Source organism: Chiloscyllium plagiosum, chromosome 10 (genome assembly GCF_004010195.1).
Source record: "Chiloscyllium plagiosum isolate BGI_BamShark_2017 chromosome 10, ASM401019v2, whole genome shotgun sequence".
Classification (NCBI taxonomy): domain Eukaryota; kingdom Metazoa; phylum Chordata; class Chondrichthyes; order Orectolobiformes; family Hemiscylliidae; genus Chiloscyllium; species Chiloscyllium plagiosum.
In genome coordinates, this window is record NC_057719.1 from 81,155,082 (window position 1) to 81,170,864 (window position 15,783).

Sequence of the window (15,783 nt, forward strand, 5' to 3'; positions counted from 1 at the left end):
TCTGTTAAGTGGCCTCTTAAATGTTTTTATTGTATCTGCCTCCACCACTTCCTCTACTTTTCATCACCCTGTGTCTCTCCTGTTTAAACTTACCCCCCTCTTACCTTACACCTATGTCCCTACTAATTGGCATTATTCTGAGAAAAAGACTGACTATCCATTCCTCTCAATTTTGTACATTTCTATCAGGTTGTCCTTTATCCTTCGATGTTCAAGTAAAGACAAACCAAGTTTGTACAATCTCTCCTCACAGTTAATACCAGGCAACCAAACCAAACCAGGCAACATCATGGTAAACCGTTTCTGTACCCTTTCCAAAGTCTCCATATCCTTCTTGTGTCACGGCCAGAACTGTATACAACATTACAATCATGGCCTAACTAAACTTCGATACAGCTGCAATATGACTTCACAATTTTTTATTCTATGGCTCAACAAATGAAGGCAAACAGTTTATATGCCTTCTTGAACACCTTATCCACTTGTGTTGCCACTTTCAGGGACCTGTACACCTAGATTCCTCTCTATATTGATGCTACAAATGGTTCTGCTATTTACTACATACTTCCCTCATGATTAGACCTTGCAAAATGCATCACCTCACAGTTATCTGGATTAAATTCCTTCTGCCATTTCTCTGGCCGAGTCTCTAGCTGTATCGATATCCTGCTGTATCCTCTGGCAATATTGTCACTATTCCCAGCTCCCCCAATCTTTGAGTCATCCACAAGTTTACAAATCAGGCCACCTACATTCTCCTCCAAATTTTGTATATATTTTACAAACAGCACAGGTCCCAGCACTGATCCCTGAAGAACATGACTAGTCACAGATCACCAGTTCGAAAAATACCCTTCTACCGCTACTCTCTTTCTGTTTATGACTAAGCCAGTTCTGTATCCATCTTATCAGCTCACCGCAGATCCATGTGACTTCACCTTTTGTATCAGCCTGCCATTAGGCACCTTGTCAAAGGCCTTGCTCAAGTCCATATAAATAATATCTACTGCCTTGCCCTCAATCATCTTTGGCACTTACTCAAGTTTGAGAGACATGACCTTTCGTGTACAAAGTCATGCTGCCTATTGCTAATAAATCTATATTTTTTTCAAATGTGAGTAAATCCTATCCCTATGAATCATCTCCAATAATTTCCTTACTACTGACTTAAGGCTCACTGGGCTGTAATTACCTGGATTGTCCCTGTTGTCCTTCTTAAACAAAAGGAGCAATGTTAGCTATCCTCCAGTCCTCTGGGACCTGGCCTGTGACTAAAGGGGATACAAAAATTTTGTACAACATTTTCAGAAGTCTGAAAGCTTCCAAATAAATACATTGCTGCACATCAATTCATGGTGCTTTACAGGCTCTTTCAGAATAGCACCAAATATATTATAAAGCAGGTTGTCTTGTGGTACTTTGGATAGCATCCCTGCATTTGAACCTGAAACTCTAGGTTTGAGTTGCACCCGAGAACTTGATATTCAAGGATGCTGCCTTACTAGCAAGGACAAAACACATTGAACGAATTTGCAAGTAGGCAATCAATGTGACAATGGCAGATACGAAGAGTGGGGGAAACTGCTAGTCGAGCATGTGATAGAAAGTAGGCGTATCTATCATCGTCACTTGAAAATCTCCAGATTACAACATTAAAAGTGTTTGTTGACCAATGTGAGGATTACTGAGTCACTCTGTCCTCTGTGATCGACAGTGTGATCTGCATACAACCATCATATTATCGAACGATGCTTCAGGAGATATCTCCACATTGGATAGCGTTAGGTAGTCATTCTTTTTAATAAAATTTGTGGGCCATTTGAAAGTTGCCCTCGATTCTGAATTTTGAGACACCTGCAACTTCACTGATCAAAGACCCTAATTAGTGATTCACAAGCCCTGATGATACCATCAAAGCAGGGATTCAATGAGCTTCCACCCAATGAAATAAAAGCAATCCAATCACATGGTGGAACTATCCTTATAAGCACAATGACAGAACTCTTAAAACGTGAAGCTTACACTTTTCAATAGCGCTGCCTTGCAGTTGCTTATATTCTCCATGCAGAAAATACTGGCTTGATTCCACAAATGCCCAGAGTTGTGCCCTTGAAATTAGGAGAACATAATATGGATGACTGCAGTATTTCTGGAAGAGCCCTTAACATGTTGCTACTTAGGTTGATGGTCCTCAAGTTAGTCAGCATCACTGGCTGCCACTATAATATAGAAAGTAGCATGACACAAGCCCTCAAATGTACCATTTTATGTAATATCTTATTACTATAAATATTACCAGGCTCTAAGTTCAGGTAGTGGAAAAACTGATTATATCATGCAAGAATGATAGAATGACTCCGCACAGAAGGATGTCATTTAAGCTCAACTTGCTGGCAATCGCTCTTTGAAAGAGTTATAGTATTAATCTGAGCTTTCTGATCATTCATCATAGCCCTGTTAACGTTCCTCAAGAATTGATCCAATTTAGTTTTGAAATTCATTACTGAATTTGCTTACAACCACCTTTTCACTATTGTATGTGACCACAAATTTTTCTCTTTGGACTGCAAGCTGAAATGGAAGTTGGACCACTATATAGCTGAAACACAAGGAGAGCTTTGCAACTTGGAAAAATCACAAGATGCACATTTTTAGTTTCTTTTTACTTTGAGGCAGAGTTGACCCAAGAGTCTTTTTAGTTAAGGAAAGATCATCTGACAGCAGCCCATGGCTGAGCTGCAGTTTGGAAGGCAGTCAGAAACACAGGCAGAGGATGTGAACTGAAAACATCAATTTCCCCCTTTCTATTGATTTCTCTGTAGGTAAAGAGACATAAAACCCAAGAAAACATTCTAAAAAGAAAAGACCTAGGCCCAATGGATTGACTATCAAAGCAAAGAATGACCATTGCTTTACAAAGAAAGTATGGCATCAATTCGAAAATCAGAGAACTTGAGAGAGAAAATTTAATGTACCTTTGTGACCTGGACTTTTGATCTTCAAAACCTTTCTTAAGAGATCATCCCTCTCTCCTTGTAGAGAAGTAGTTGGATTGACCAGGCTAAATTGCCCATAATATTCAGGGATGTGTAGGCTAGGTTAATTAACTATGGCAAACATAGGGGTAAGAGATGGGATGCTCGGAAGATGGGACTCAATGGGCTGAATGGCCTGCTTCCACATTGTATGGATTCCATGATTCTAAGTAACAAACTTGATGGCCACCGTACCTTTAAAATAAAGGATACCCAATCTGTAACAGATTGCAACATTTCCCTACGAGAGTTAGGAATTGTTAATTCATATTCTCGTTGCCTGTGGTTAGAATTAATTCACTTGTAATAAATAATAGTTTTTTGTTCTCCACAGAAACTTGCCCAGTGCTTTCTGTTAGCCTATGTTCATCAGACAAGAAAATTAGGGACTTGAGTCATTTGATTAAATCTTCAAATTTAGTCATGACCCTGGGAATAGTGGGGCTCGACTTTCTGTGCAATCGCTCAAGTGAGTTGTGACAGAACCGACATCCAAATTGTTGATATATATCACCAACAGTTTGAGTCCAAACAACGTACCTCACAGTACAACATTTTTCCAAAGAACAATGATCTATTCTTCTTGTTGATTAACCCTTGGTCCATGCCAGCACATTACTTCCCTTCCAACATGCTCCAATTTTGTGAAATACCCTCCTGTGGGGATCATCATCAAACTAAACAACACCCACTAACCTCTTAGTCATTGTTATACAACACTGAAACTGACCCTTCTGTCCAACTTATCCATGTTGATCAGATAGCCTAAATTAATTTAGTCCCACTTGCCAGCATTTGGTCCATATCCCTCTAAACCTTTTCTGTTCATGTACCCATCCAAATACCTTTTAATTTTTTTTGATTCATTCATGGGATGAGGACATGACTGGCTAGGCCAGCATTTAAGAGTCTAGTTAAGAGTCAATCACATTGTTGCAGATCCGGAGTCACATGTAGGCCAGGCCAGGTAGGAATGGCAGTGCTTTCTGCAAAGGACATTAGTGAACTACAAAGGTTTTTCCATCAACAATGGATTCATGGTCATCATTACACTCAATTTTTTTTTTAATTGAACTCAAATTCCATCAGCAATGGCAGGATTCGAATCCCAGTCCCCAGAACTGGATTACTTGGATCTCTGGATTAATAACACTAGGTCATTGACTGCCCATTTTATGTCGTAATTCTACCCTCCTCCACCACCTCCTCATTCTATACATGCACTACCTTCTGCGTGAAAAAGCTGCCCCTCAGGTCCCTTTTAAATCTTGCCCCTCTCACCTTAAACATACATCTTCTCGTTTGGACTCTCCTACCCTGAGGAAAAGACCTTGACTATTCACCCTCCGTGCCCCTCATGACTTTATAAACGTCTAGAAGGTCTTTTTTTTAAATCAATTTTGTTAGTAAGGTGCTCAAAAAATTACAAAAGGTTCAACAAATATGAATTCCCCGTCACAAATGCACGGGAGTTATACCGAACCACAACATTATCATCCAAGTGAAGCATTTGTCACGTTTATCATCAGTCCAGGAATCCTTTATCTGAAAGCCTTGAGGCCAATTGTTTCTCAGATAAAGGATACTTTTATTTTTCAGAAACATTTACATTATGGATCTGCTCAGGCCTTTGAAAAACAAACAACTTTGCTTGGCTGGAATGGACATGAACAGACTGAGAACGCAAGTTCTTCCCCCCTCCCAACCAAAAGTGCCCAATCCCAGAATGCCTATGGGTACACATGTTGAGTTCAGGCCCAATTTTAAAAAGTCCTTCAGCTTTTAGGTCTTTTCAATTTTCCTACATGCAAATAACAGATACCCAACCTATAAAGGATTGCAGCATTACTCTACTACTGATATAAGGCTAATAGATCCATAGTTGCTCGTATTCTCTCTCCCTCTCTTACTAAACAGTAGGGTGATATTGGCTCTTTGCCAATCTGCAGGAAGCATTACAGAATTTTGGAAGATAATCATCACTGAAAGATCATCAATGCATCCACCATTTCCACAGGTATTTTTAAAAATATTCTGGAAGGTAGAATATCAGGTCACAGTGACTTATCAGTCTTCAGTCTCATTCATTACCTCAACATTTTTTTACATTCTAAATTCCATTCAATTTCTCATTCACTCTTGTCCCTTGCATCTTCTAGGAGGCTTCTTGTATCTTCCTCAGCGAAGATAACTACAAAGTAATCATTGACATTTCTCTATTCCCCTATTCCTCCTGATTCTCCCTGTAATGGACCCACATTTTCCTTGGCCAAAATGTTTCCTTTTTACATATCTAGAGAGGCTTTTATTAGTCTGATTTTGTGTTTTGCTCATTTGCGTTCATACTTTATTCTACCTTTATCATTTTCTTAGTCCTTCTTCACTGTCAATCCTCAGGTTTACATTATTTCTGGCGATTTAAAAAGCCTTTTATTTTAATTGTAAACAATCCTCAACTTCACCTTTTAGCCACAATTCTGAATGTTTTGCGCTTTTTTTGTACCTTGAAGGAATATAGAGTTGCTGTAAACTTTATTTAAAGACTATTGATTATCTATGTACTGCCATACCTTCTACTGTATTTTTCAAATTCACCTTAGTCAATTTGCCTGTCATGTCTTCCTAATTTCCTCAATTCAGATTTAACATGCAGGCTTCAGATTGAACGGCTTTATTTTCAAATATGATGTAAAATTCTACCATATCGCTCATCCCTATTTTACAGAATTATTAATTATCCCTTTTTTGTTACATAATAACACACATAAGATAGCCATTTGTCGGTTAGTTCATCAACATTAATACTTAAGAAAACCATCCCTAACATTCCAGAAGCTCATCCTCTGCAGCATTTGTGCTCATTGGGTTTACCCAGGCTGCATGTAGGATGAAGTCATTCATGATTATTGCATCATCCACATTACGCGCTTCTCTAATCTCCTGATTTACATCATGCTCTACACTACCTCACTGTTTTATAGCATCTAAAAAATTCTGCCTGTGTCTACTCTCCTTGCTGTTTCATAACTCCACTCCAACAGATCCCACATTTTGTTTTTCCAATGTGAGATCCTCCTTTGCTAATGTATTGATCTGCATCCCCTCTTATTAGCGCAACATCACTGCCTTTTCATTTGCTTGTTCTTCCTAAGCATCAAAGATCCTTGAATATTGAATTTCCTGTATTGGTCACCTGCAGATGTGTTTCCCTAATGGCAATTAGATCATCCTCATTTCCCTCTTTTATGACGTTAAAATCATTTAACTTGTGGTGAATGCTGCTTGCATTCAGATAAAGTGCTCTTAACGTTGTCTTTTTGACATTATTGCACATCTGGTTGCTGCTTGCCTTTATTTTGTCTGACTTCTAACTCACTACATTTCTACATCCTGCTACCTGTGCTTCTTCCTAGTTTTGAGCTGTCACCCAGTTTGTCATTTCCCTGCCAAGCTGGTCTAAACTTTCCCCAATAGCAAGGATAGATGCAAACTTCAACTTAACCTCTTGAGTTGCAATGATACAGGAAGCAAACATAAAGAAAAATTAATTTAAAATGATAAGGAGAGACTCTACAGGTTCAGATGGATAAATTCAAAACTCTGTAATTGGACTTGCATTGACTAGTATTCTGTTTCTGTTTCCCTCAGGGACTAAGAACAACACACACAAAAAGGCCATAGCAAAGAATGCTCCAACTCACAAGCGTTGTATCCTGGAGACGATGGTTGTGAAGGCTGCTTGTACGTCTGCTGAAGAACACGTGCACACAATAGGGAGATTGTGTTTCTGAAGTAACTCTGATACATACTGTAAGGCAGTAAAGTATTATTAAACAAGTATCCTATTCACTGATCCAGTCTCAAAGTCACAGTCTCAAGTTTAATTAGCAAGTTCGACAATGACAAACTAAGATGGAGGCTTTGGAAATAGGCTTAACGAAAGCAAAACATGAAGAGGAGCAGAAAAACATCAGAATCATGCAACTAGAGCATCTTATGCACATTCTCTAGTGACAGAGAATTAGGAGCAACAAATTCTGCATTTTCATCTTAACTTTTTGGCCCAATTTTATCGTCTATCTCTAATTACCAAAGGTATTAAGAGTGGGACTGGGGTAACATGTTGGCCAAACCGGATGGAGATTCAAACCTAAAGTAAAACAACAAACCTTTTGTCTAGTAACATCAGTGAACTATCAGTGATTCTACAGCAGCTTTCTTGATTATTCCATTCAGTGCCAGCTCATAAATAACCACATTTATCAAATTAAGAGAAAAACAAGCTGGGAAACTAATTCCTGACTATTATCAACTAATCCTTCACAGAAACGGCTAAGTGTGAATTTGACTCTCAGCTGAGACATGGTTTACAGTTAGATTCTCTGCTGGCACTTTGAATTGTAGTTTATAACTGAAGAGGGTCTTGCATTGGTTGTTAAAAAGCAATCTTTGAAGTGAAAAGGAATCAATTGTTCAGGACTGAAAGTTGGAGGAAAGACTTACTATGTCACCATCATAAACCAGTGTGGAAGCAAGGAAGTAGAACTTCATATTTGTCTTGATGGGCTGGAATTGCTAATTTTAAATCAGATGTATCACTTAACAACTGAAAAGTAATGCAAGTAAGAACATGTTAACCTTTTTATTCCACATAAAGATAGAAAGACTTGCATTTAGTGTCTTTGGTCTTCAGGATATCCTAAAATGGTTTATGAACAAGACACTTCTGGACTGTTGAGACAGTTCCAATGCAGGAAACCTGGCAGATCATTTGTGCCCAGCTTGCAACCAAAACGCAGCAGTGAAACAAATTAGCTTCAGGATAACTACTGGTCAAGGCATTGAGAGAATGCCTCTGCTTTTCTGCAAGGTGTGTTGTGGGACCTTTTATGTCAACATTAAAGGGAAAATGTCTCCTTCAAAAGAAGACGTACCTCTGACAGTGCAGCACTTTCTCAGTACTATTCATTTTCGTAATGTAGGAAACATTTGTGGAAACAACTTGGTGCTTACCTGACCCTGCCAGTCTGATGTATTGATAAGAATTATGTTTTCTGGTAACTGCTCATCTGAAATTAGGATATGATTCAGCTGGTCATAGACGGTTTTCCGAGGGATCTGTAATAATAAATAGAACGCAGACTAAATTGAATTAAATCAAGAAAAATAAGCTAATCATCCTCATTCTGGCACAGAACCCAACTTTGATGTTCCAAATCTCAAATTATTGAACATACCCAAAAAAACTCATGTTTTAGGTTTCAACATTTCTTGAATACTGGAAGGACCATTCAGCTCTATAGTCTGTTCTGAGCATCAGTGGGACCATGGCTCATCTGTTATGATCATCATTCAATCACCTTGGCTCTTCAGCCCTTTGCACCCTCTCTTGACTAGTAAAACTCCATCACTCTGCATTGAGCTATCAGCTTCGACTTTTTGGGGGACAGACTTCCACACTACCCTTAACCTGCTTTCTAACATATTTCCTGAATGAATTACACTGATTTCTACACAATTGTGTCAAATTCCCATAAATGCTTAAAATTCCCAAAGTCTTAAAAACTTCAAAGATCCCTGACGCATCTACATAATGGGGAATATGACAAAGGTCCGTAGACCATAAGAAGTAGGAACAGGAGTTTGGCCCTTTAAGCCTTCTCCACCATTCAATAGGATCATGGCTGATCCAATATCCCTACATCCACTTCCCTGCACATTCCCCCAACCCTCAATTCCCTTACTGATCAAGAGTCTCCCCCTAATATCTCATCATAGCTTAACCCTTGAAGACCTGACAACAATCTGTTGAACCTGCACAGCTTTCCTACCAAGGTCAATAAAAGCTTTTGGAGGGGTGGTAAAAAGCACAGTATGTCAGGCAGCATCTGAGGAGCAGGACAGTTGATGTTTTGAGCATAAGCCCTTCATCAGAAATTTGGAGGGGGAAGGGGGCTGAGAGATAAATAGGTGGGTTTGGCTGGCATGAGAAGGGGGAGGTAGCTGGGATGGTGATGGGTGGATGCAGGTGGGAGATGGTTGTGATAGGTCGGTGGGAAGGGCAGAGCGGACAGGTGGGAAGGAAGATGGACCAGTAGGTCAAGTCAAGAGGACAATACTGAATTGGAGGGTTGGATCTGAGATGAGGTGGGGTGTGGTGAGATATGGAAACTGGTGAAGTTAATGTTGATGCCATGTGGTTGTAGGGTGCAGAGGTGAAAGATGAGGGGTTCTTCCTTACGTTAATCTTTGTATCATCAGCACACTTAAGTAACTCTATAAGAAGCCAACTAACTAAATCATTAATGAAGTGCACAGTTGAAGCCTTAGAATCGGTCCTTTTGGGGACTCATTAGCCACTTTCTCACAAAGCTTAGTACATACATGTTATTCCAAATATGCCTTCTACTGTTTAAATTTAAACAAGCCAGAAACTTGTCTTCAATTCTAAGGGTTTTAATTTGAGCTAACAGCTCCTTATGTGCAACCTGAATGACTTTTGGAAGTCCATATACATTACATCTCCAAACCTGCAGATGTCGCAAAGCTAGATAGAAGGGTGAACTGACGGATGAGGAATGCAGAGATACTTTATTGTGATTTGGACAAATTGAGCAAGTGGGCAAATACATGGCAGATGAAGTATAATATGGATAAATGTGAGGATATCCACTTTGGTAGCAAAATCTGAGGGGCAAATTATCACCTGAATGATGATAGATTGGGAAAGGGGAAGAGCAAGAGATTTGGATGTCCACATACATCCAGTTGCTGACAGTAAGCATGAAGGTGCAGCTGGTGTCAAATGCTATGCTGATTGTCATAGCGATAAGATTTCAGTAGGGTTGCCTTGCTGCAATTGTACAGGACCTCTGTGCAAGCATATCAAGAGTTGTGCGCACACTTTTGATCTCCTCATCCAAGGATGGGTGTTCTGGCTATGGAGGGAGTGCAATAAAAGTTTACCAAACTGATTCCTGGGATGGCAAGATTAATGTACAAAGCAAGACTGAATCCATATTCCCTGGCGTTTTGAAGAATGATAGGGATCAATAGAAGAATAAAAATTCTGCAAGGACTAGCCAGAATAAATGTAGGTAGGATGTTCCCAATGACCGGAGAGTCCAGGGTCATAGTGTTCCCACTAATTTTCTTACCAGTTAGCTAGGCATCGGAGGTGCCAATGCCAATCATTATGCAAGGGATATCAGAGAGGCTGCTCAACTTTGAAGGAACATGATACAATATTTAAGATTGTGGAGAAATGAAACGTCTTCACCGAGAAAGGACCTTGAAGCCAAAATACTGAGTGGTTTCAAGGAGTTAGATATAGTTCTTAGGGTTGATCAAATCAAAGGAAATGCTGAGAAAGCAGGAACAGAATATTGAGCCCAGTTCTGAGGAAGGGTGACTGGCCCTGAAACATTAACTCTGATTTCTCTTCACAGATGCTGCCAGATCTGCTGAGCTTTTCCAGCAACTTCCGGGGTTTTTTTTTAGTTTTTCTTTGAAGTTTTTATTTAGCTTCTGATCTGCTCTTGTAGCCAATGTATTTATGTGGCAAAAAAATGTATGGTGCTGGAAAAAGGTGGCTAGAATCTGGCAGTAGATGCCCAGGACTTGCATGTCCTTGGTGGAGTGGGAGGGGCCATTGAAGTGTTCAGCCATAGATTGGTGGGGTTGTTTACTGCATGCATCCCAGAGATGTACTTTGAAACATTCCGCAAGTTGGCATCCTGTCTCCCCAGTGTAAAGGAGACCACATTAGGAGCAATGGACACAGTAGATGACGTGTGTGGGAGTACAGGAAATTCTTTGCTGGATGTGGAAGGATCCTTTGAAGCCTGGGATGGAGGTGAGGGGGTAGGTGTGAGCGCAGGCGCAAGTTGGCATCCTGTCTCCCCAGTGTAAAGGAGACCACATTAGGAGCAATGGACACAGTAGATGACGTGTGTGGGAGTACAGGAAAATCTTTGCTGGATGTGGAAGGATCCTTTGGAGCCTGGGATGGAGGTGAGGGGGTAGGTGTGAGCGCAGGTTGTATAACTATTGCGATGGCAAGGGAAGGTGCTGGGAATGGAAGGTAGTTTGGTTGGGTGCATGGACCTAATAAGGGAGTCGCGGAGGGAAAGGTCTCTGCGGAATGCAGATTGGGGAGGGAAATATATCTCTGGTGATGGGGTCTGTTTGTAGTGGCAAAAATGGCGGAGGATGATGCATTGTATCTGGAGGTTGTGGGCTGGAAGGTGAGGACCAGAAGGGGTTCTGTCCTTGTTGCGATTGGAGGGGTGGGGGTTTAAGGGTGGAGGTGCGGGAAGTGGAGGAGATGTGCTGGAGGGCATCGTTAACCACATGGGAGGGGAAATTGCGGTCCTTGAAGGAGGCGGCCATCTGGAAAGTTCTATGGTGGAACTGGTTCTCCTGGGAGCAGATGTGGCAGGGCTGGAAGAATTGGGAGCATAGGATAAAGTTTTTACAGGAGGCAGGGTGGGAGGAGGTGCAGTCCAGGTAGCTGTGGTTTTGGAGTAAATGCCTGTATCGAGTAGGTCAATGAATATGGAGACGGAGGTGTCCAGGAAGGGGAGGGAGGTGTTCGAGATGGTCCAGGTGAACTGGAGGTCAGGGTGGAAAGTGTTCGTGAAGTTGATGAACTATTCAACCTCCTCATGGGAGCACAAGGTGGCACTGATACAGTCATCGATGTACCGGAGGAAAAGGTGGGGAATGGTGTCGGTGTAGCTGCGAAAGATGGAGCGTTCCACATACCCAATGAAGAGGCAGACATAGATGTGGCCCATGCAGCCCTTTGGTCTAGAGGAAGTGGGAGGATTCAAAGGAGAAATTGTTGATGGTGAGGACTTGTTCAACCAATTCAATTGGTGTGTTGGTTGAAGGGTACTATTTGGGTTGGCGGGAGAAAAGGAAACGGAGGGCTTGGAGGCCTTAGTCATGGTGGACTGATGTGTATAGGGACTGGCTGACAATGGTGAAGATGAGGCATTGGGTGCCAGGAAACCGCAAGTCATGGAGGTGGTGGAGAGTGTGGGTGGTATTTTGAATATATGTGAGGAGATCCTGAACCAAGGGGACAGGAAGGTGTCAAGGAGATAAGTTCGGTGAGGCAGGAGCAGGATGAGACGATGGGTCGACTGGAGCAGTCAGGTATGTGAATTTTGGATATCTGCCTTCCGCAGAGAAAATTCCTTCCTCGTTCATCTTGTTAGGTCCATGACCCCCAACAACCCAACCTCCACTCCCAGTACCTTCCCTTGCTACTGCAAGAGGTAAAAAAAAAAGATGCTCACACCTCCTCCCTCACCTCCATCCAAGGCCCCAAAGGATCCTTCCATAGTCAACAGAGATTTTCCTGCACCTCCACACGTCATCTACTATATCAATTGCTCCTGATGTGGTCTCCTCTACATTGGGGAGACAGGATGCCAACTTGCAGAAAGTTTCAGAGGATATCTCTGGAACACACACACTAAACAATCCTACCAACCTGTTGCCGAACACTTCAACTCACCTCCCATTTTGCAAAAGGACATGCAAGTCCAGGGTCTCCTCCACTGCCAGATTCTAGCCACCAGATGCCTGAGGGAAGAAGTCCTCATTTTCCACCTTGGGACCCTTCAACGAAGAAGTCCTCATTTTCCACCTTGGGACCCTTCAACCACACAGGATCAATGTCGACTTCACCAGTTTCCTCATCTCCCCTCCCCCCACCTTATCCTAGATCTAACCCCCCAACTTGGCACCACCCTCTCGAACCCTCCTACCCCTGTCACTGTCACCCCCACCTTTATCTACATTATGCATTCCCAACTACCTTCCCCCCAGCCTCACCCCTCCCCTCCCATTTATCTCTCAGCAATCCCCCCCCATCCCATTCCTGATGAACAGCTTATGCTCGAAACGTCAACTCTCCTGCTCCTCAGATGCTGCCTGACCAGCTGTGTTTTTCCAGCACCACACCTTTTGACTCTGATCTCCAGTCCTCACTTTCTCCTATTTATATTGCAAGTCCAATTGAGTTTCTGGTCAATGGAAACCTCAGGACATTGATAGTGTGGGATTCAATGATGGTAACACCATTGAATGTCAAGGCGGTCGTGGTTAGATTGTTTCTTATTGGAGATCTCATTACATGGCATTTATGTAGAGCAAATGTTACTTATCATTTCTCAGCAAAAGCCTAGGTATTATCCATGATTCGGAGATGCCGGTGTTGGACTGGGGTGTACAAAGTTAAAAATCACACAACACCAGGTTATAGTCCAACAGGTTTAATTGGAAGCACACTAGCTTTCGGAGCGACACTCCTTGATCAGGTGATTTTGGAGGGCTCGATCGTAACACAGAATTTATAGCAAAAATTTGCAGTGTGATGTAACTGAAATTATACATTGAAGAATTGATTGTCTGTTAAGCCTTTCATCTGTTAGAATACAGTGATAGTTTCACTTCTTTCATGTGTAAATCACAAAACCCTTTTTTTAAAGTTGCATACTTGGGTTAGCTGTTAACAATGGTGATAGCTAGACACCTTCAACATATTGTCTAGCTATCACCATTGTTAACAGCTAACCCAAGTATGCAACTTTTAAAAAAAAAAGGGCTTTGTGATTTACACATGAAAGAAGTGAAACTATCACTGTATTCTAACAGATGAAAGGCTTAACAGACAATCAATTCTTCGATGTATAATTTCAGTTACATCACACTGCAAATTTTTGCTATAAATTCTGTGTTACGATCGAGCCCTCCAAAATCACCTGATCAAGGAGTGTCGCTCCGAAAGCTAGTGTGCTTCCAATTAAACCTGTTGGACTATAACCTGGTGTTGTGTAATTTTTAACTAGATATTATCCAGGTCTTGTTGCATTTAAACATGGACAGCTTCAGTGTCTGTGGAGTTGCAAACAGTGCTGAACAATGTGCAATCACTGGTGAACATCCAGGCCTTATGATGGAGGGAAGATCATTAATTAAGCCATTGAAGATGCTTGGGCCTATCACACCTCCCTGAGAAACTCCTTCAGAGATGCCCTGGAGCTGAGATGACTGATCTCCAACCACCACAGCCATCTTTCCTATGTGCTAGTTATGACTCCAAACAGCGGAGAGTTCTCCCCAGTTCCAGTTTTGCTAGGGCCAAATTCGGTTGAATGTGGCCTTGATGTCAAGGGCAGTCTCTCTCATCTCTCCTCTGGAATTCAGCTCCTTTGTCCATGCTTGAATCAAGGCTGTAATGAGGTCAAGAGCTGACAGACCCTGGTAGAACCTAAGCTGGGAATCACCGAGCAGGTTATTGTTGAGCAGGTGATGATTAAGAGTAGACTGATGGGGCGGTAATTGGCTGGGTTGGATTGATCCTGCTTTAATCATACAGGGCTATTTTCCACATTGTCAGGTAGAAGTCAGAGTCATTGCTGTAGTGGAACAGTTTAGCTCCGCGTACGGCAAGTTCTGGAGTGCAAGTCGATTGCCTTATTGTCAGGGCTGACAATCTTTGTAGTATCCAGTGCTTTCAACTGTCTCCTATTATCACGTGAAGTAAATGAAATTGGATGAAGACGGACATCTGCGATGCTGAGGACCACTGGAGAAGGCCAAGATGGATCATCCACTCGACACTTCTGGCTGAAGATTGCTGCGAATGATTTTGTCTTATCATTTGTCCTGATGTGTACAGCTCTTCCAATATTGAGGATGGAGATATTTGTGGAGTGTCCTCCTCCAGTGAGTTAATTGTCCACCACCACTCATGATCAGATGTGACAAAGCAGCATGGTGGCTCAGCGGTTAGCACTGCTGCCTCACGGCACCACAGACCCAAGTTCAATTCCAGCCTCGGGCGTAGATACCCTGGAGCTGAGATGACAGAACTCCAACAACCACAACCATCTTTCCTGTATGCCAGGTACGACTCCAACCAGTGAGTTCTCCCCAGTTCCAGTTTTGCTAGGGCTCCTTGCTAGGGTATGGTTTGCACAATCCCCCTGTGTCTGCGTGGATTTCCTGAGTGCTCCGGTTTCCTCCCACAGTCTAAAGATGTGCAGGTTAGGTGGATTGGCTTTGTGAAATACAAGGTTAGTGGGATGGGGTGGGATGGGATGCTCTTTGGAGGGTCAGTGTGAACTCAATGCGCTGAATGGCCTGCTTCCACACTGTAAAGATTCTATGATTGCAGAGTTTAGATCTGATATGTTGATTGTGGGATAGCTCTGTCAGTTTTGTCTTATGCTGTTTGGCACACATAGTCCTGTTTTAGCTTCACCAGGTTGACACCTCAACTTTAGGTCTACCTGGTGCTGCACCTGACACACCGCTCTGCACTCTCCATTGAATATGATTGATCCCCTGGCTTGATGGTAATAGTTGAGTGGGTGGTTTGCCAGAACATGAGGTTGCAGAAATAAAAATAGAAATTGCTGCAAAAACTCAACAGGTCTGGCAGCGTCTGTGAAGAGAAATCAGAGTTAACATTTTGGGTCTGGTGACCCTTCCTCAGAACAAGAGTTGCAGACTGTTTTGGAGTACAATTCTGCAGCAGTCGATGAGCCACAGCATCTGACAGATGCCCCATCTTGAGCTTCTACATTTGTTTGAGATGATGACAACTATTATTGCTACTGTCGATGGTCTCTCTCTTACCAATACAGTCGTGACACAGATACATCTGCAGCCAGAAGGTTGGGAAGGATAAGGTTAAGTATGTCCTTCCCCCTTGTTAGATGATCACAAA

General features: G+C 42.1%; 1 protein-coding gene across 6 annotated transcripts in view; it reads right to left on the reverse strand.

Moving 5' to 3' along the window:
- pacs2 (phosphofurin acidic cluster sorting protein 2) overlaps window positions 1-15,783 on the reverse strand; it is a 282,143-nt gene that overhangs the window by 43,984 nt on the left and 222,376 nt on the right. For all 6 annotated transcript variants that reach the window (XM_043698194.1, XM_043698193.1, XM_043698192.1 and 3 more), the window contains 2 exons: window positions 8,049-8,153; window positions 6,737-6,843 (listed from right to left, as the gene is read on the reverse strand). In XM_043698194.1, the coding sequence (XP_043554129.1) occupies window positions 6,737-6,843; window positions 8,049-8,153 (212 nt within the window). The remainder of the gene's footprint in view (window positions 1-6,736; window positions 6,844-8,048; window positions 8,154-15,783) is intronic.